Genomic DNA, 20,646 nt, shown 5'->3' on the forward strand with positions numbered 1-20,646 from the left:
GTGCCATACATTAACTTGGTGAAATACGTTTTACACTATCAAGTGTTTTAACACTCAAAGTGTCAGCAATATGAACCCTCAGCTGTAGAACTGTATGAGTTTGTATTTGGGACAACATGAAGCCAGCGTCACTTGAATTGGAAGCCAACGTTTCACATATTTTGGGGTGCATGTACCATGTAGCAAAGTGAGATTCTCCCCTCGGCAGTGACTGCTTATGCAGGTAGTTTTACCAACATTGCTGTTCGTTTCCATCAGCCAAATATGAACATTTTCTTATTTGTTAAGACCTTATATTATTTTGCTACGGTGATTTGGGTCAGGTTTTTAAATATAATATGAAGGTTTTCATATGAATCTATAGATTAGAGTTCTCAAAATTAGAGTTCTCAAAAGACATAGTCATATGTTTCATATCATACTGTTCTTGTGCACTTATATTTCCGAGTTTTATCAATAGAGTAGACCTGTGAGTTTACATAGTCATTCTTAAAGATTAGTAATATGTTTGATAACAGCAGATAACAGAACTTTAACTGATATTTTAAACCTCATTTTTGATAGTATCCTTTGTACAAGAAAAGGTTACTTCTCTGAAAGTTTTTTGGATTTGAAGATTATATTTAGGGTATGGGTGGATGTTCGACAAAAAGCCTTTATACAAAAATATAATTCCTGTTTAAAAGTTCTTGTAATATTTTTCTAATGTCTTCACATGGTTACTTTCATTATGGTGCATTGCTTTCATATGTATTCCGTTATGAGAAAATACTTGGTATGTTTGATCAAGTCAAAATGACGTTTTCAAGGAAAGTAAACATTTCACTTTTGAAGATTTTTCACAATCATCCAAACTCAGCAATATTAGTCTAATGACTGCTGTTTTTATATCATCAGTTTTTATGTAGAAAGACCATTGACTGGCATCATTAGCACCGGCCAAGCAACTTAGATACACAATGCCAGACATGATCACTAGAGGCCTTACATAGGGTAACCATGTCATACACAATGCCAGACATGATCACTAGAGGCGCTACATAGGGTAACCATGTCTCATACAATCTCAGATCTTTGTATCAACCACTGATAAGTTTGAATATTTGAAAAAACATATCTTTTTACGAATTCACTCTCATTATCATTTTTAAAAATTCAGTGAATTTGAAATGGACATTGTACATCTAGTGGAGTCAATATTTGTAGCACATTTTCTAAGTTGCAAGGAAATTGGAATAAATAACATACAACTCTACCCCCACTTTGTTTTCACTACCTTGCATGTTGATGGGAGTTTGTTTGTTTAGTTGTTTGTTTGTTTGTTTAACCTGGCAGTCAGCAATGTTTTAGTTATATGTCTGTATTCAATAGATAACTATGTGTGGACTTACAAACCAGTGACTGACATCATGAGCATTGATCCACACAGTCGGTATGACAGGTATCAACCAAGTATATACAAGCCACCAGATCTGTCACTTCTTATGACAGGCATGGATTTCTAAATACCAATCTAATCTTCACTGGTATCTTGAAGAAACGTGGAGTCTCTGTTATCAAATAACCACATTCAAGTATGTGTTATGTTATCACTTGAAGTTGTTATACATAAAGTATGGACATTTGGCTTATCATATGGACGTTAGCTAGGTTTTTAATACCTGATATCAAATGAATGTAGGTTAGCTTCTGTTTGAAGCGCCCTTATTATACGTAAGGTAGGTAGGTGTACATGTGAAAATCTAAATTTAAAACACTGCTTAAATTTTCATACTGTGCACGAACAATCATACTTTCGAAACATTGCCTAGGAATACCGGTGGCTTACCTAAGGTATGGCAAGTATGACAGTGCTGTGGGTGTCACTTGAAGCCGCGGCGCCACTGAGCACTTTCTATTCAAGTCAGATAAAGGAATTTTCTTCAGATGTATGATCTGTCTTTGATTGTCATGGACGAGAGGCACTGCAGTGGCTGAATTGTTAAACCATTCATATAAATTAATACGTAAAATACAGTGCTGGATTTACGTGACCAGGTACCTCATAGTACCACTTGTCCAATATTTCCAAGATCTGTATAACACAGGTCACTCCCTTCTAAAATATCAACATTTTGGGGAAATACTTCTTGTATACCTAAATGTGCCTTCAAATCTCAAAATGTGTGACCGATCTAGTTTCCGCAACCCATTCATTCTTTATTTGAGTGCTTGTCATATACGCTATTTTCCGTAGGTAGGCCCGGTACTATCCCGTGGGGTTTCCGGTAGAACAGGCCCCCAGAACTATATTACCTGCAAGGGGGAACTAGTTTTGATCTCGTTCGTTGACTGTGTTCCAAATTGACTGCGTGTCTACAGCACTGTTCACAATATCATGGGTTTGTCTGGCCCATGCAGCTCTATTCACGCTCCCGTTGCGTGTCTTGCATGTTGTAGACTGTGAACGTGAACCATCTGGAAAACAAAAAAAAACATATACAGACCGCGCAAGATACTTACATAAGGAAAAGATTTCACTGAGTTAAAGTAACAAACTCATTTATGATTTAATCAGTCTGATGCCAATGTGAGAAATCTCTATGACACAAGAGACAAGCCATTCTCGGCTTATTGCCGACTGACTACAGATCAATGTGCAGGTAGTTTCTAGCCCTTGCTGTATCCCATGGTCATCTATCACTGTTTGTCTGCAGAAGGTCACCATGACGACTGATACCGACGTAATCATCCGATTCTACACAGTGATAACTTGTGGACAGAATATTTGGATGGAAAAAAAAATCAAAATTAATTTTAAGAATTCCATGAATCATTGCCAGACTACAGAGTTGCATGAGTGTCTTGTGAACATTGCTTATTGTTTACATGTCCTTTTCTGATGAGCGAAATATTCACATATTTGATCGGTGCCATAGCTACTACGTAGCACAATAAGCAAACACTGACACTTTAGTTGTAATATATAATAAACAAAGAAATAAATAACAATGCTAAAGAATGTCAATGTTTTCTTGTTGCGTCAACTGGGTTTGTTCACAGCTACCATACTGTTCTACACTTACAGTGTGTTATGTTCTGAGCCTGCCACGGACATCATTGTGAAATCTCCGGTAGATATTTTGTATTGTTCTGCTCGTGTTGATAAGTGTTTACAATTTCACTTCCACTCGCTAAAACTCTGTTTACATGAAGTTAAGTTCTTTCGTCATACTAGTTATACACTTGGCATTATTTTTCTACACGTTTATCACAAGTCGAATCATTATTCAGCAAGGGCACATGGTATCTGCGACTATCATCCTCCAGATAAACACCACATGAACTTCGGCATCTAACAGAAACCACTGCAACATGTGTGGTTAATGAACACCTGTTTTTGAACTGCGTGTAGTTCATATACTGGCGTCAAACAAATGACGATGAAAGGTCAAAATGACTGATTATCAGTGCAGTTGTCGAGCCCACGATAGATAGTGTGGACATGACAAAGAAACATGTGAATCAAGGGTCTATGAGCAGTGTACATTGTTCATTGTCAAGTGGCCACAATAAAGAATGTACTGTATAACGTATTTTGTTTTCCTTAAATGCCCGGAGCGTCGAACGCCATCGTGTTAACGCCTAATTACCTCCTAAATACCCGAGACATCGAATTTATAAAATTTCAATATTCTAGAGTCCGGGTGAACAGCGGCGAAGCTGACCCTAAGACCATTGGACCGTGTCTCAGTCAACCTGTTCTCGACAGCAGACATCGACACACTTTCATGTCAGTGAGTACAACCGAGAGGACAAAACCTTACACTTTGGTTTGTCAGCCCATTATGACGTCAGTACACTGTGACGTTACAATGCCGATGACGCATCACATAGAAGATCATGTTAGACATCGCACGTTAATATAAAAGCTCCGGTAAGTGTCTCAAAGTGTCTTCATTGATTAGCATAATATTACATTCTAATATATCAACCTCATGTTTGTCTGTCTTGTTCAGGGTAATACGTCCGTATAATGATTGTCAACCAATGATTACCCCAGAAGTGTAGATCAATGCTTAAGATGTTTTCCACTGGATTGTTTGACTCGGTTATTTACCGCGATGTAGCTGGAATATTGCCATGGCGACGTTATACAACAACAAACAACACCAATAACTCAGATCGGTTAACTGGGCCCGCCAAACAAAAGCACACGTTAACCCTAGACAAAACCTGTATTTCATTTATATTATTATAAATATTACAAGAAGAAAACCAAATGCATTACAGTCGAGCACCCTTGTGTCGAACTCTGATAACTTGATATCTCGGTTGTCTCGATATAACATCTCGGTCCCGGCAAAATCCTTCATAACTTATCATTATTCAAACTCTTTTAACTCGAAACAGATGTTTCGATGTTTCGGATATCTCGATATAATTTCATGGTCCCAACAAACAAAATTACCATTTTAACTCGATATTTGCAAAGCAACTCGATATTCACCTACCTTTCATTGGCAAGTATTCCTCTGAACTGAGGTTGTTTCCACACGTTTACACACGGTGCGGCATGAATCTAAGGGATGCGGTAGTGTATATAGATACCCACTCTTCTATCCTTATAGGCTGACCGTGAGATAAATCATAAATCCAGAACAAACTCACAGTGCACTCATCTTGTTGACTGGTATGCCGTGATGACTTCAGCACATGATCCTTTCATATTGCCGAGGTTTTTACAGGAATCTCACTAATGTGAGGTAGACAACCCGTAATTCCCTGTGTGGGTTCCTATTCTGCCAGTAGACCCCGGGCCTCATGCCTGTAGAAGTCAACTGAGATGAGGATCGGTTGGTCACACTTTGTTCCCTAAGACATCATCGTTGCAGATATCATTGTTGCTTTCAATCATTATTTAATGAATGAATTGCAAGCGATTCCAAGGTGACCTGTGATTGGTTAACCAAGCATATATTTTGCGTTTATTTCCCTATATACTATAAAGAATTAGGACACACCAAGACATCGCTCAACGATTTTCTACTCTTGTCTACAGTACGTCAGTGACTAAAGAAGACGTTTTATTGTAGGTTTATTTATTTATAAGAAAGTATTAAGTAGAGGGTAATGTCCGAGTAACTCTCCATTCCTTAGAAATATTGGAGCCGAGGCCCCGGAGGATATTACCCTACTTAAATTACATTCAAAGTATTGGGAATGTTTCTGTTATCAAAATGAAATGTCAAAATGACAAAATGAAGGCTTTAATTTGAAAGTGGTACACATCGCTTCATTCCTGAAAAGTAATGAATGACGTCATAATTGTAATGTATATATGTGTTCCGTATTGGGAGGCCAAACACTATTTGCACATTTTGTGCCAATCCACTGTCCGCCATAAACGCAAGAAATTCATGATTTACCTTGACAGGGGAGACCGGGGGCAATTATAACAAGGTACAGTTGTAACAAGGGCGATTACTCTAAAAGTTTTCGCTCAAGCATAGTGTAGGTGAGTAAAGTTATTTCCCTTTGCTTTCCTCTGGTTCACATCCAGGCCTTTTTCAGCTGCTCGCTCATGGCGAGATACAGCTGATGAAAAATCGTTTTTCACATAGGTTAGTAAATTTTTCACAAAACGTAATAGAACGTTCTTAATGCAGTAAATGTTGCTTGGTATGAAATTAACTTTTTAAGTGTGAAATTGAGGTATTACGACATGTTTTGAAGTAGAAATATTTGAGAAGCCCAAAGTGGTTAACATGTGACGTGGCATGAAACATGGCTACTACCATCGGGGGCAATTGTAAAATAGTGTTACATGTAATTTTCCATTGTGCTATGATGATGAAGCACATTTTGATGAAGGTTTTATGTTAGTTATTTACTAGTTTTATCATAGAAGAACATTTTAAGTGTTATGTTGATAGTATTAGCCCTCGGGTGACAGTTTTTGGTGCTAGTCGTTGTATTATATTTTGGGCATACGAAAACAAGAAGTTTAAACCAAAACATTTTAAATGTCGATGGTGACAAAGGTTTAATCCTAATCCATTTCCACCTCAATTGATCAAGATAACATCTTTCTACACTTTATTTTGATTTTATTTGGAAAATAAACAGATTGTTACATTTAAACCTTCTTTGTTACAATTGCCCCATCCACCTGTTACAATTTGCCCCGTGCTAGGGGTCAATTGTAACACTTGTAGTCATTACAATTTATACGTAATAACTTTATAACGACATGATAGTGAACTTTAAATGACACTGAGGTTTAAAGCCAAGATGCCAATGTATTAGTTAGTACCGATTGACTTTGTGAGCGGTCGACTAGTATCAAATTACAAGAAGTTACTAAAAAGTGTTACAATTGACCCTGGTCTACCTGAAATATGGAAACACCTTCTAGTGGTTACTCATTCATTATAAGTTAAAGTATTGAAACGTGTTCCTGTGGACATACAGGTGACATCGACCAGTCACCCAGGCTGACCCCTATGTCATCAGATGCTGCGTCCTCTGGGCAGAAGGACGAGGATGATCTCCATCCCCTGAAAGACCAGGGCTACTCTCTCGGTCGTCAGATTGGCGCGGGAGCGTACAGCCGGGTCTTGCTCCTACACCGAGGTCACCAGGCACGTGCAGTCAAGGTCATCAGCAAGGTGGGGTGTCCCCAGGATTACCTGGAGGACTTCCTCCCACACGAGCTGGACATCTTCCCGTCACTGCAACACGAGAACATCGTCACGTGTCACGAGATCTTGGAGTCCCCGACGTCCTACTGCATAGTGATGGAGTATGCAGATGGCGGAAGTCTGCTGGAGCGTCTACAAGAGGACGGGCCAATGGAGGAGGAGGAAGCAAGGAGGATGTTCTTCCAGACTGCACGTGCTGTCAGTATTGCCACCACCAGGGGACAGCACACAGAGATCTGAAGCTGGACAACATCCTCTTGTCCCGGAGCGGCGGTATGACGAGAGTGAAGCTGGGTGACTTCGGTTTCAGTACAAGGGTTTTAGACTCTGAGGGGGAAGAAGGTGCTGAGCGGGAATTTTTGTGGGAGCGCTCCCTACACAGCACCGGAAGTACTTCAGAAAAATGGTCCGTATGACGCCATGGCGGCAGATGTATGGAGCCTCGGCGTCATACTGTACAGGTAGCAGTCAGCGCTGTAGTTCCATTAGATTATTTGGTGCGCATACTGTTCTCAGAACACGACGTAATCTTACGGACATCTTTGGTTTGTAGATGTGTCAGTACTACGATACACTAATATCCCGTGGGGTTTCTAGGTTAGAACTGGTCCCCATCAACCTTGCCACTAAATATATCACCTGGTGGTTGCATGTCACCACCGTACGGTACGGATCGTTGCTCATGATATTAATCGTCTGGTCACCCTTAATTGTCTGGTCACCCTAACTGGATTGATTACAGGCCGCCGTCATATAGCTGGAATATTGCCGAGCATGGCATTATAACAACAAACGTATAAAAGGCCATTAATGTATAGAGCAGTCGTTGAGTGACTCGTATGGCGTCTGTGATCCGAAGAAGCGGACGTATAATATGACGATCAATTTCGGTGTAACTCTATGTACAGCACCAGAACGGAACATCACCTGACACTTACAAGTGATTCTTTACCTGTACAACCTTTACTCAGCTTGCATTTACACATAATACAAGACTTATCCCCTTTACGTGAGATAGTTTAAGGCCGGCGTTCAAGCTCCCAATTTGATATGGCCCTGCTATCCGACATGCTACATGAGCACAGTGTATTTGCTGACAATCATTTCGTAATTTCAGCATGCTGTATTTCCGGATGCCATTCAACGACAGTGACCTGGACATCATGCTACAGCATCAGCTACAGCGTGACGTGACATTTCCCGCACTTCACCCAGTAACTGTCACATGCAAAACCCTCATCAAGGCCATGTTGGAACCAGATGTACAACACAGGGCCACTGCTGATAGCGTCTTGGAAACGGACTGGTCCATATGAAGGAACACTGTGGTCTGAGATTGTAGCAATATCTGGAAAATATATTTTTTTCTACCTGATGATGTCTGCAATTTTTCTCTTCTCACTTAGTACAAATATGTTTGTCACTAAGTACTTATCAACATCTATTTAAAAAGGGAGGGAGCACACCTACCTCCCTTCTTCACCACGCCTGTAAACATGTTTTAGTTGCCGAGCCATTCATTATAGTTCTCCCCATATTCACGTGTTTCTTATCTCTTACATTGAAACTACACTGTCATTAAGTCGTGGGTGTGGTAGTCAATTACCTTGAGCCCCGTTGGCCATCCCAGTCAGTAACAGATGGAGTGATTTCGGTCAGATCCATGGTAACAGTATGTCAGTTAGTGTCCAAGTTTCAAACGAGTGTCATACAGAGTCACGGGTATGGTACGGATTGGGTACTGGCTTGTTACGCATAGGGTTCTCATATTGTACGGTAAAGTATGGTACGAAATGGGTACTGGTAGAGTGTGGTTATGATACTGGTATATGCTACGGATTGGGTACGGTTATATTAGGGTACTGGTATGGTACGGTTAGCGCATTGGTGTGGTACGGGTATTGTATAGTAATTGTCTTGTCTTGTCTTGTATACTGGCATGGTACGGTTAGTGTATTGGTATGGTACGGGTATTGTATACTGACATGGTACGGTTAGTGTATACTGACATGGTACGGTTAGTGTATTGGTATGGTACGGGTATTGTATATTGGTATGGTACGGTTAGTGTATTGGTGTGGTACGGGTATTGTATACTGCATGGTACGGTTAGTGTATTGGTATGGTATTGGTATGGTACGGTTATTGTATGGTACGGGTATTGTATATGGTACGGTTAATGTATTGGTATGGTACGGGTTTTGTACTAGTATGTTAAGATTCGGCACGAATGGAGTACGAGTTCTGTATAGACAAACCAGGAATCACACTCAAGGAGAATCTGTGACTCGACCCTACAATCAGGGGGTAGCGGGTCGGGGTTTGCTAAAAGGTGACTGTAAAGCATTACATACTGTACGCAGTTGCACAGATCGATGCCCATGCTGTTGATCACTGGATTGTCTGGTCCAGATTCGATTATTTACAGACCACCGCCATATAGCTGTAATATTGCTGAGTGTGGCGTAAAACTAAACTCACTCACATACTGCACAAAGGGAACCCCCGTTAATCTGAAGTATTCCTGTCACAGTGAATGTACAGACAAAACAATTGTTACATACAGAGTATTGTCCTATAGATACACGCAACCAATATAGTATTTCGTAAAGGTTGGTATCCCCGGACAGCGGGTAATAGAAGGAGCCAGGCACATGTGCGGGTTGAGTACATTCATGTGTGTAGATATAGGAATAGGTATAGACTCCGACTAAATGATGTTTTTATGTGCCTGTATACAGTGGACATGAGGCCATGTGTCGGTGTTTCTTTGTAAGGTTTGTTATAAGTAGCAACGGATTATGTACTTTAACAGGGCGGGTCCCAGCTGATCATTATGATCCGCAGTGTACACAAGGCGGGGAGGACGGTAATGTAAGTTGGTGTTTCTTTGGTAGTATTTATTTCATAACTTCGGCATAGTTTATATGAGGGTGTATGGTGTTTCATATCGTCAGGCAATGCTCTACAGGTTATAGACACACACCCCAAAACCTGACATATGTTTACCTTTGTATTTGTTATTTTGCTACCACTCATACATAACTACAGCCTCCCGCGAAAATGCAAGGGTAAGTGAGGACAGACGTTGTCATTATCATGAGAGACCAACAAGTTGCGATTTAGATGAGCATATCGACTATCTGTGTGGTCAGGTAACTGTTGGGAAGTTCCTAGTGTGCTTAGAGTGGAAGTGCCCCCAGCGGCGTTGATATATGTTCACACTATCGACCTACTGGTTTGCAGTAGACATATCTATAACATGCAGACCGTTGTAACGTCCAATTCTCATAATGTCTACCACAGGGATACCATAGGCCTCTAATTATGTTACTCAAAGTCTGGTTCCTTTGAGTTTGTATGTTTTTGTTTCTAGGTTTGATATATTTTATGTACTTTACTATTTCGTGAATGACAAATGTATGTTATTTAAAACGTGTGAGTGTTAACGATATATGCATAAGAGTTTAAAATATTTATTTGAGAGTTGTGAGGGGTATTTACAATGGGTGTTTACACGTATTTAGATCACTAGATGACTTGTATCAGCATTACCTTGATGCTAAATGTACCTGGGCTGCAATCGCTGCACTGATTATTAGGGAACAGAGGTCGAAGAAAATAAGACGGATTTTACGTCCAAGGACTGATCCATAATGTTTGATACATGATGAATGCTTGTGTTTGATGTTGTACAAGATATTTATTTTGGCTTCCTGCTTGTATCTAGGTGACGTGTATAGACATGACTCGTAATCGTTTGATACTTTAAACAAACGCTCTGAACGCTGACAGTGTGTGTACCTACTCATCAGTCCGTCCACGTGTATCCACAAGCCAGGCCGGGTACATCTGCTGCCAACAAGGCGACGGCCCTCCACCCGAGATATGACACACCACCTTCAGATACCCTGCCTATATATACAGTCTATTTTTAGAAACACCTACGCCACGGCATGTTGCTACCGTGAACACAGGTTACCACAAAGTGACTGATATGATCGACGTCTTTGCAGTGAACAAACAAAGCGCATATCGACAAGCAAGCATAGAGGATAAAGACCGTCGCCCACAGGACGGGGATCTTCAAAAGGGCAATATGACACCATACTTCCGAGGTTTTAAGTGTGCCAATGCAATAACCGATCGTCCACCTCAATGTATAAACTATTTGTTAATCGGGATATATATACCGTAGACTAATAAGCATGAATATAGCTTATGGTGCTTGAACAGCTCTGTGACACCGGTACAGCCTGATTTACAACTATACACGACAAGGCCAATTAGTTTGAACAAATAATAATGTGTGTTTAGGACATTATGGAAAACGTCAATGCAGGTGTTTGCAGAATTCCTGCAGACTTTCCTGTAAACAATATCGACAGGGATAGGCGACACTGGGTCAGGCGTTTCTTCACCACCTTGCATGTATTCCACCAAGGACTTGTCTCGAGTTGATTCCAAAGTTTTACTGAAATTCAGTCCATAAAAGAAACCAACAAACAACACAGCAATGTGTGATAAACAATAATTGTATTCTAAAATTATTTTACAATGTAAAACAAATCGCTACAAAAGTATTACAGTGACAGTACAAATCCTAAGGCAGTATAGTACAAAAATTGTAATTAGGGCAATAAAGACAGAGATGGTAATATTCTCCTCACTCCAACAATTAGGCAAAATTAGGCCAAGGCTGAGTATCCAGTGTACCAATGATCTCCACACAAGTGCTTGTCTTTTTGTGACTTGAGGTGTAATGTGAGATTAGAGACACTAGTTGTAGTTAGCTTCCAGTATATACCTAAGACAAATACTCCAGATGATTCTCAAACTCCCTGGGTCAGAGGAATAGTGTAGATAGGCTGCTGTTCCCTGTAGTAACTTCCAGAACCCTGTCCAAATATAGCACAAGTCTAAATATAACATACCACTGCCCTCCTTACTGTACAGTGTTACATACTTGAACATCATAACACAATGAGTGAGTAAGTTTAGCTTTACGCCGCTTTTAGCAATATTCCAGCAATATCACGGCGGATGACACCAGAAATTGGCTTCACATATTGTGTCCACGTGGGGAATCGAACCCAGATCTTCGGCGTGACGAGCGAACGCTTTTATCACTAGGCTACCCCACCGCCCCTCGAAACACTTCGAATAATACTGACACATAATATTAAAGTGTGTTTCATATATTTAACCACAACAGTTCTTACATACCAAATTTTGTCTTCATAGCAGAACGCAATAATTTCATTCTGGACCTATTTATTTTATGCTACTTTGTAAACAGTGTTGTGAAGCGGTAAGTTCATTTCTATGTCGATATTTTGGTCCGCAATTGAATGACATTGAACGAAACTGATAAAACATTAAATATTCTCTCGCAAGACTTAATGTATAAATCCACATAGACCAGTAAACGTTGATTCAATTAATATGCTATTTGTGATAGATGCATGGTGAATATTATTCTAGTATACAGGTTAGTGTATGCGCCAGTGTATAAATCGCAAAGTGCTTTGGAAAACAGAAAGTTACATAACAAACAAAGCATACGTTTCGACCATCTGCCCTGACGACGGTCATCGTACTGGCTTGATCTAAATCTAACAGTCAAAAAGCAGTACATGTACGTTGTCTCTACGTTCTGCAAGTATAATGTGTTCGGCTAGGGAAAAATTAACAGAAAAAAGTTACAATAACCAATTCTATTAAATAAGTTATGTTATTATCACCATGATCATAAATCATACGTTTATTATTAAATAATAAATTCAAGCACTCAGATATCAATCAAAATTCTTTGTGAAATCGCATGTTCTACCCAACCCCATACAGGAACTTCCTGTGACTTTATTTCCATGACTTTTTATCCGTGACATTTTGTTCCTGTGACTTTCTATCCTATATTTTATAATGTATAAACAGTGATGCTCGTGTGTAGATATCCGTAGTTTATGGTGACGCGTTACTTAGACACACTGTTCCATTCCCCATACGTACATGTAGATTAGTGAAGCCCTTTCAGGGTTAAACACGGCAACAAGTGAAAATCCCGGACTACAGGTAATTATTGTGTGGCAAACTCTACACATTTTCCAATGAACCACTTGTCCTGCATGGTCTCCTGCAATGACGTAAATGGCAACCCCCGAGCGCCACTCACTCACTCTTCGTGTGTCAGTAAAATAGGTTGCATTTAGGATTTGACGTCATCAAAAAGCAAGAACCATATACGGGCTTGATATATGTATGTATAGCAAATTTCCAAATTCAAAATTCATACAAATATAATTATGCAACCCTAACGCACCCTTCAGGTTACCGTATCTTTCGGTCAAATCACCCCTTTCGGCCGCACACTAAATGACCTGGCAGGCCGGTGTGCGAAATACACATCATGTTAGAAAGCGCGCGGTAAATCTCCAATCATCATCATCAGAGCACGTCATCAGTGAGAAAATCCACTTGAGACGTCCAATCGAGGCCATGACGTTGTTCTACCAAACACAAGGTTCAACCATGCGTGTCTATGTACACGTCGGCGTGTCGAAGGACGTGCATGTAACTGGCGGAACAGGCTCCGGGGTACATCAACCATAACGCTGGCCACTTGTCCTGTGTGTCGTGACCCGTAATCACTAACAGGTCGAAGTTCAGGGTCATCTCCTGGGGCGGCGAGACAAACCTGCCCATCAACGCCAAAGAGGGTCGGAGCGTGACGGCCTTCTCCACCCCCTACCCCCTCAACAATACGTCATGCATTCACTTGCAGACTAGCGCGACACTATATGGGCTGTAAAACATGCACTCGGTGACACCTACTTGTGCGTCAGGGCAATCGGGCATGTCATACCTATGAAATGTGCAGGTATTTTGACTAGAAAGGACTTACAACAACTTGCGTCAGACCAAGAGAAAACACAATGACGTTACCTGGCTTTCATCACAATGCTTTCCATCAAATGATACACGATAAATGCATTAATCCTCCCAGTGTGAACAACTTAAAGATATAACGATCTTTGTTTTTCGTCTTAAGACGAATGATGTCGACTGATGGGTCGTGAAGTACAGAGTAACAAGGGCTTTACAAGAATGTATTGAATGGTTATTGAAGACGTCATCTGACGTTAAAATATCACCATCTATTTGCTTGTTCTTTACATTCACTCCTGTTTGTGTCTTTGCCAGGGGCGTAGCTACCATTATGAAAAAAGCCCGGGCTTATACCTGATTATGTTAAAAAGGTTGCGCAAGCCCTCAGGACTCACATCTACATATAAAGCTTTGCAACCTATCGAGCTTACACGAAAAAACAATTGGCTCGCCTGTTCGCTGAGTCTTTAGTTTAGTTTGTCCACGTGTTCATTTCATCATAATTTCCTAAAAATACGTGTATACATAATGTTTCAACATCTGACTGTCTCTTCACAGCCGGTGACAGGACTTACATCAAAGATGATTAATGAGACATATATATTCATCACGTTGTGGACAATGCTGAGAATGTCGGTGTAGCACGAGACGTGACAGCACGTGTAACGCATCCGTCCTGTTGTCGTACAATCTGATTGATTGACCAGTTCTTGTATCAGTGTAAAAGCCAAAATAAACATCAGAATCATTGTGTTTATGTACTGCTGCGTCTAAACACTCATACACTGGTGACTGAAACGTGAAACTATGAGAAGAGTTGGAGTGAATATAGGGGAGATAACTCCATTGGTCTTCGTAGTGAATAGTTACCATACCTGCCGGTGCGATTATACTCAGCATCGCTCTTTGTATCCCGAGTGGAAAACTTTCAAATACCTATCATTGAAAACAATTTATTCTTCTCTATCTTAAGTTAGAAATTACTACATATGGTGTACTGCCTCATTGCAATACAACTTCAACTTTATCGTGAGATCATTCGAATTCCAGCTTTTCACGAAAACCTTATCCGCTTTTTGCTCAATGAACAAGGTGTACAAGCACCTGTTGGTCGCATTCCACGTGTATAAGTGAAGCTACAAAATGATTCATCTACAAAGTGATTTAAATACGACATAAGAAGTCAATAACTTCTTACAGTTTTCATTCACATCCTGATTAGATGTACTATTGTATCTAGACGAATCTGCAGTAAAATGTTAATGAATAGTTTCGTCAACAATTTATTGTTATTTTAAAGTGAATAAGAAATCAGAAACAACGTAATGGCGACGTATACCTTTTTGGCAAGAATTGTGTTATTTCTTTATTTCACCTGTGCTCGTGTTGACTGACACCCAGTTAAACAGCGCCAAATTGGTAGTTAGGAAATAACCGTTTTCCTGTGACAAGACCGAGTTAGGGCTTGTTCAAATAATGTCAGGGCAGAACTTTGTCTGTGTCCAGTCAATCAATGTATCGCATAGTTCTCCTTCCACAGAGACAACATTGCAGCAACAGCCGTTAATAGTCGGTGACAATGGATGAACACGGGAATGGGACGATCGATAATTCAACCCAGCCATATGACTCTGTGGGCTGGAATGTTTGTCAAATAGATTTTATTCCATTTGCAAAAATCAGCAGAAAATTGACACAATCTTTTTACACGTCCCACATTCCACTGAGAACAATTCAGAAATGTAAACATACATAATCTACTGGCGCGTGATGGTTGACCTCCATGACCTCCTACTTCGACCAATGAATAAGCCGGATATGTTCATGACTATTCATGACACCCTTCGTCTTACCGAACACCTTGGAGTAGGCTAAACGGCGAATTTAGGAAAACAAAGTCGCGCCCGGCCACTCCCTGGACAGGATATTACATTTCGGAACTTTCACATCTCGGAAACATTGTGATAAGACGACACAGGCATAATTTCAATTTGTGGGACACAAACTTTGTCGGATTGTACACCTGTGCTGAGATCTACAGGTAAGAATTTCCTCTCACACACCCGGGTTGGGCCGGTCTGTCGCTCGCCCTGATCCAACAGGTACTCTAAAATAATCCACGTGCAGAAATACACGTGCGACAATTAACACCTCAGTTAAGGACAATTTATTTACCATTTACTAAGTGGGTATATACGCGTAGAGTGTTAAACATGTGTACATTTCAAAACGCGTTATAACGAGGAGAAATGTTCAATCATGTGTGACCAGTAGCTGTCAGTCGACCGCGGTTTGCTGGTGATTACTGACCGTGAATGTAGATCTTATACCTATTGTATGTTACACATAATCTCCGCCAGGTTCTCAGTGTAATCGAATAATTAGCGAACCTGCCATGACTTGACTTTAAGGAAAAAATCAGGTAGGAGTCTCAAAAGAGTACGTAGTATTATAGAGATTCTGGAAAGTGATAAAGCATTACGGGTAAAACAGGTCAAGATATTGCCAAATCTGGGCGTAACGGGTGGATGTTGACAGTGTCTTTTGAACACGCCCGGTGACATCAGTCGTTACACGATTCAACACAGAGACATGGCTTAGGTTTCTAGGCCAGAATACGAATCAAACATTTGCTTCAACATGTAAGTAATTTTATCCACGTACTGAAATTAGATATTGTGTATCATTGAAAACAATAGGCTGCCGTACATATTGATTATTTTACAGTCGTTAGAAGAACATAATCAATATTTGTGTATGGGCACTTTTAGAATTTGATATTTATATTTACTTGTTTATGTTTATGTTCCTTTTATAAACAAAATGGATCCTTTAATTGTAATATAGTAAAGTAGTCAAACGGCTTGAATGAACTTTTACCCATATTGAAATCTCCCCATATCTGAAGTAGTCAGTTATTATCATGATTATGGTTTGTTCATGCGTGGTTGACAACAGAGATTCATTGTAGGGTGGGCTAAACATAATATGGCCAGGAAAGATTTTGGGCAAAACACATACTGCTGATTATTATGATGGTGTTGAAAACAACAGATAGTCATTATTAAAAAGATTCTTAAAATATTGACAATAATGTACATCTTAGGAGAAGGTAACTGAAATATGTGATCCTTTCTGTTATGTCAACTACCAATGGTGCATGACATGAGATATATATTTGTAACACATACTACAACATTGTGTTATCTGTTATGCACAAGTGGTGCAATAAACAAGATAACGACCACTATGAGTAATACAGACATCTAACAAAAGTGCTTATTCATGATGAAGTTTCATATCTAAAGAGATGATTTTGAGAGAGATTGGATGTTCATAAACTTATAATTTTTATTTATTGTGAGGATTTCCTAATCAAAGATGGTGAATGCCATCAAACTGGTCCATGTTTACTGGGTGTCAGAACATTTCCACAAATGAGCATACTATCCATCAACAGTTTTCAGGGATATCTGTTTTATTTGTTTTGGTTGTGTACACATTCAAGTCTTAAAGAAAGACTATTTCTAAGTTTAAGTCATACCTCAAGCCAGTATGATACAATGGTTGTTACTTATGGTTGTTTCATTAACCACTGTTGACCCTCAAGTGAAGGTAAATCATATCACCAGTTCAAGCTTGGACACCCAAGCAGGTTAGGACCCCTCTATGATCTAAAGAGTGGATGGAGCATCTGTCTGCTTCAGTCCCATGCAAGCTTTTTTTAAAATGGTTCTTGTTGTTACCTTGCCTGGTGTACAGCATTATGGGAATAGAACAACTGCTGGTGACCCGGGGTCAGTATACAGAGTGTGTGGGGTGCCCACATGTTACACTGCAGCACAGTATCTCATTGGGCTGGCACTATAGGCCTGCCATTAGTCCTAACAAGCAGTCACACTCACATGCAAGTTGCTATTGAAGTGCAACCATTTTGATCACAACTTTACACTCCATGTCACCTTATCTCTGTATGACCACTGCATGAGCTAGTGATTTGTCAGTTGTATGGCTTCCAGCACCTGTTGCATGTTTGGGCAGATAATGCAGACAGTATTCCCGGCATTATCACACAAGTGTTAGATATATATCTCAGACCGATAGGTAAAGGTCTCCACTGGCACAGAACATGAACACAGGTACGACACGTCAGTTAGTTCTATCAGCTTGTCTGCTCGGCATGTCCTAAATACACCAAAGCTTTACGACTAAGTGAGTTCATATGTATCTGTCCCATCATATTACTTACCATGAGTATTAGAAGGTAGCAGGGATGTTGATATGGCTGCTGTTGATTTCAACATCTGATATTGATGGAATAATCCAGGATATATGGCATACTAATTACTACACCTTCTATTACTACAGTGATATATATCTGGGGCCAATATTTGACCCCAGATCTACATAAATGTCTGTGGAATTCTGGGATTGGTATAATATTTCCAAATTAAGATTATCTCAATTTGATAATGCTCTTGAGGCAATCTTTTCATTTTGCAAAGTTTTTTGTTTTTTTAACAGATAAGAACACAAGAGAAATGTTTCATATCTTTTTGTGTTTTCAATGTAATGCAAAGATATACCTTATGTTAAGAAAATAAAGGCTTCTCAATTTTGGACCATTTTAAAAAGTTGATTGGATGGTTGCTGGTTGTGGCTGTCTAAGTACCCTGACAACATGGATGGTTGGTCACAATAACTGTTGGATTGTCTTGTTGAAATTTGATTATTTGAAAGTCTTATAACTGGATTATAGCTGAATGGTGCTTTAAACAACAAAATAGAATCAACATGGTCCAAACTTACCTGTCATGGGCACAGGACTATATCAGAAGAACGTGAACATATGACAAAAGCCAGTTTGGTATGCTGCTAAGAAGGTTGATATACAGTACAATGTCTAAAAGATTCCTTGCGATAGATTGTAGATCTAAGTTGGTTTGATCGATAAAGCCTGCACTTTTCCATTACCAGACAGAGGTAGGTGGAATAATTTCTTTTGTCATAATAACTTTAATTTTACAAGTTAATGAGAATTGTCATGAAATATCTTAAAAGTATCCATCTTGAAGATGATATAACATCTTTGACTTCGAAGCTGAAGATGTTCTGTGTTGTGGTTGTGGATGCTTGTGTTGCATGTATTCGCTCTGTCCTGTTAAGGCAGCCCTTGTGACTGCCTGCCGAGATGCTGGATGTACACACTGATTAATACATCCATTATACATAGGACTGGCCTGCTTTCCTCGACAACAGGTAGTCACGACCACAGCCCAGGGTTCAGATCACGCAAGCAACCCACATGTGCTGTCTGTGTGTGCGACAAACAGTTAATATTCCAGCCATATTCATTTCTTGTTATACTGGATATAGCAGCATTGAGATTGTAATTACAGTTACTGTTTCCAACAAAAAACATCTTTCGTTCAAAAAAAAAGAAAAGCAACATTTATGACTGTCAGCTTCTGTATTGTGAATAACACTACAATCAGGTGATGAAGGATCAAGCATACACTCCGAAACGTCATGTTATTCACAATAAACAAGTTGACATCCATAAATCTTGCTTTTCTCATGTATTCCACTTCCAAATTTCCTTCAAAGATTTGATCTTTCATAAAGACAGATTTTCTACCGTGTCACTAGCTCTAATCCAATACCATGTTTTCATGTAGCAGTTCATACAAGATATCTCTTGTAACTGTATTTCACAAGCCTGTATCATGTTGTAATGCAGAATTATTTAAATAAGTTGAAATCTATATTGGGAAAACAATTAAATTGATAAACTTTACACTATGTAATCAGGTGGGTTTTTTCAAATTGTCAAAATTTATTATTTCATTGTCCTGAAATCTTTTCTTGTGGAAATTAGTCAGCACAATATGGCACATGTATTTCACGTTATCTTAATGTCTGTAGTTGGGACATGTGACTCAGGGTTCAAATTGTGTGATATGGAGACGACACTTCACGGAAGGAGTGGCCTGTCAAAAACATGTCAATCTCTCTGACTCAAGTCACACTTCTGACATTGTGCAATGTTTTCTTTCTCCCATGATGCAACAACGAGAGGTGACAGGGTTATTGTTTACCAAATTGTGTGATATGGAGAGAGGTGACAGGGTTATTGTTGACAGGGATACCACCAACAAGGAGAGGAGGTGACTGGGGGTTATTGTTTGACTGGGTTATTGTTTACCAACAACGAGAGGTGACAGGGATATTGTTTACCAACAACGAGAGGTGACAGGGATATTGTTTACCAACAAGGAGAGGTGACTGGGTTATTGTTTACCAACAACGAAAGGTGACTGGGTTATTGTTTACCAACAGGTGGCAGGATATTGAGAGGTGACAGGGATATTGTTTACCAACAACGAGAGGTGACAGGGATATTGTTTACCAACAACGAGAGGTGACTGGGTTATTGTTTACCAACGACGAGAGGTGACAGGGATATTGTTTACCAACAATGAGAGGTGACTGGGTTATTGTTTACCAACAAGGAGAGGTGACAGGGATATTGTTTACCAACAACAAGAGGTGACAGGGATATTATTTACCAACAACGAGAGGTGACAGGGATATTGTTTACCAACAACGAGAGGTGACAGGGTTATTGTTTACCAAAACAAGAGGTGACTGGGTTATTGTTTACCAACAACGAGAGGTGACAGGAATATTGTTTACCAACAACAAGAATTGACTGGGTTATTGTTTACCAACAACGAGAGTTGACAGGGATATTGTTTACCAACGAGAGGTGACAGGGAGAGGTGACAGAGGTGGGATATTGTTTACCAACAACGAGAGGTGACAGGGATATTGTTTACCAACAACGAGAGGTGACAGGGTTATTGTTTACCAACAACTTGAGGTGACAGGGATATTGTTTACCAACAACGAGAGGTGACAGGGATATTGTTTACCAACAACGAGAGGTGACAGGGATATTGTTTACCAACAACGAGAGGTGACAGGGATATTGTTTACCAACAACAACGCCGTGAGACAATGATGGAGACTGTACACTGGCCAGTCAGCTTCTCATCATCTTCAGTATTTAAAT

The 20,646-nt window shown here is 39.8% G+C and overlaps 2 protein-coding genes across 2 annotated transcripts in view; both read left to right on the forward strand.

Moving 5' to 3' along the window:
* The first annotated feature begins 3,783 nt into the window (after nt 1-3,783).
* LOC124280937 (testis-specific serine/threonine-protein kinase 3-like) lies at nt 3,784-8,058 on the forward strand. Its single transcript, XM_046716942.1, has 4 exons — nt 3,784-3,916; nt 6,454-6,920; nt 7,008-7,144; nt 7,801-8,058. Exons 2-4 carry the CDS (start codon nt 6,486-6,488, stop codon nt 7,997-7,999), a joined length of 771 nt encoding a protein of 256 aa, XP_046572898.1. The 5' UTR covers nt 3,784-3,916; nt 6,454-6,485; the 3' UTR covers nt 8,000-8,058.
* A 7,340-nt stretch (nt 8,059-15,398) lies between these two features.
* The window catches only part of LOC124280905 (unconventional myosin-XV-like), a 145,460-nt gene continuing 140,212 nt past the window's right edge, over nt 15,399-20,646 (forward strand). Inside the window, 1 exon segment of the mRNA XM_046716891.1 lies at nt 15,399-15,612. The gene's annotated coding sequence lies outside the window, so the exon portion shown is untranslated.

This window comes from Haliotis rubra, unplaced genomic scaffold (assembly GCF_003918875.1).
Source record: "Haliotis rubra isolate DU_JTF1 unplaced genomic scaffold, ASM391887v1 Scf276, whole genome shotgun sequence".
NCBI classification, from domain to species: Eukaryota; Metazoa; Mollusca; class Gastropoda; order Lepetellida; family Haliotidae; genus Haliotis; species Haliotis rubra.

Excerpts from the sequence above, each read along its gene's own strand:
- LOC124280937 (XM_046716942.1), top strand. The coding sequence starts at position 6,486 with ATGTCATCAGATGCTGCGTCCTCTGGGCAGAAGGACGAGGATGATCTC. Across the intron at positions 6,921-7,007 it reads GGGGACAGCACACAGAGATC|ACTCTGAGGGGGAAGAAGGT; the intron begins TGAAGCTGGACA and ends CAAGGGTTTTAG. Across the intron at positions 7,145-7,800 it reads CTCGGCGTCATACTGTACAG|CATGCTGTATTTCCGGATGC; the intron begins GTAGCAGTCAGC and ends TCGTAATTTCAG.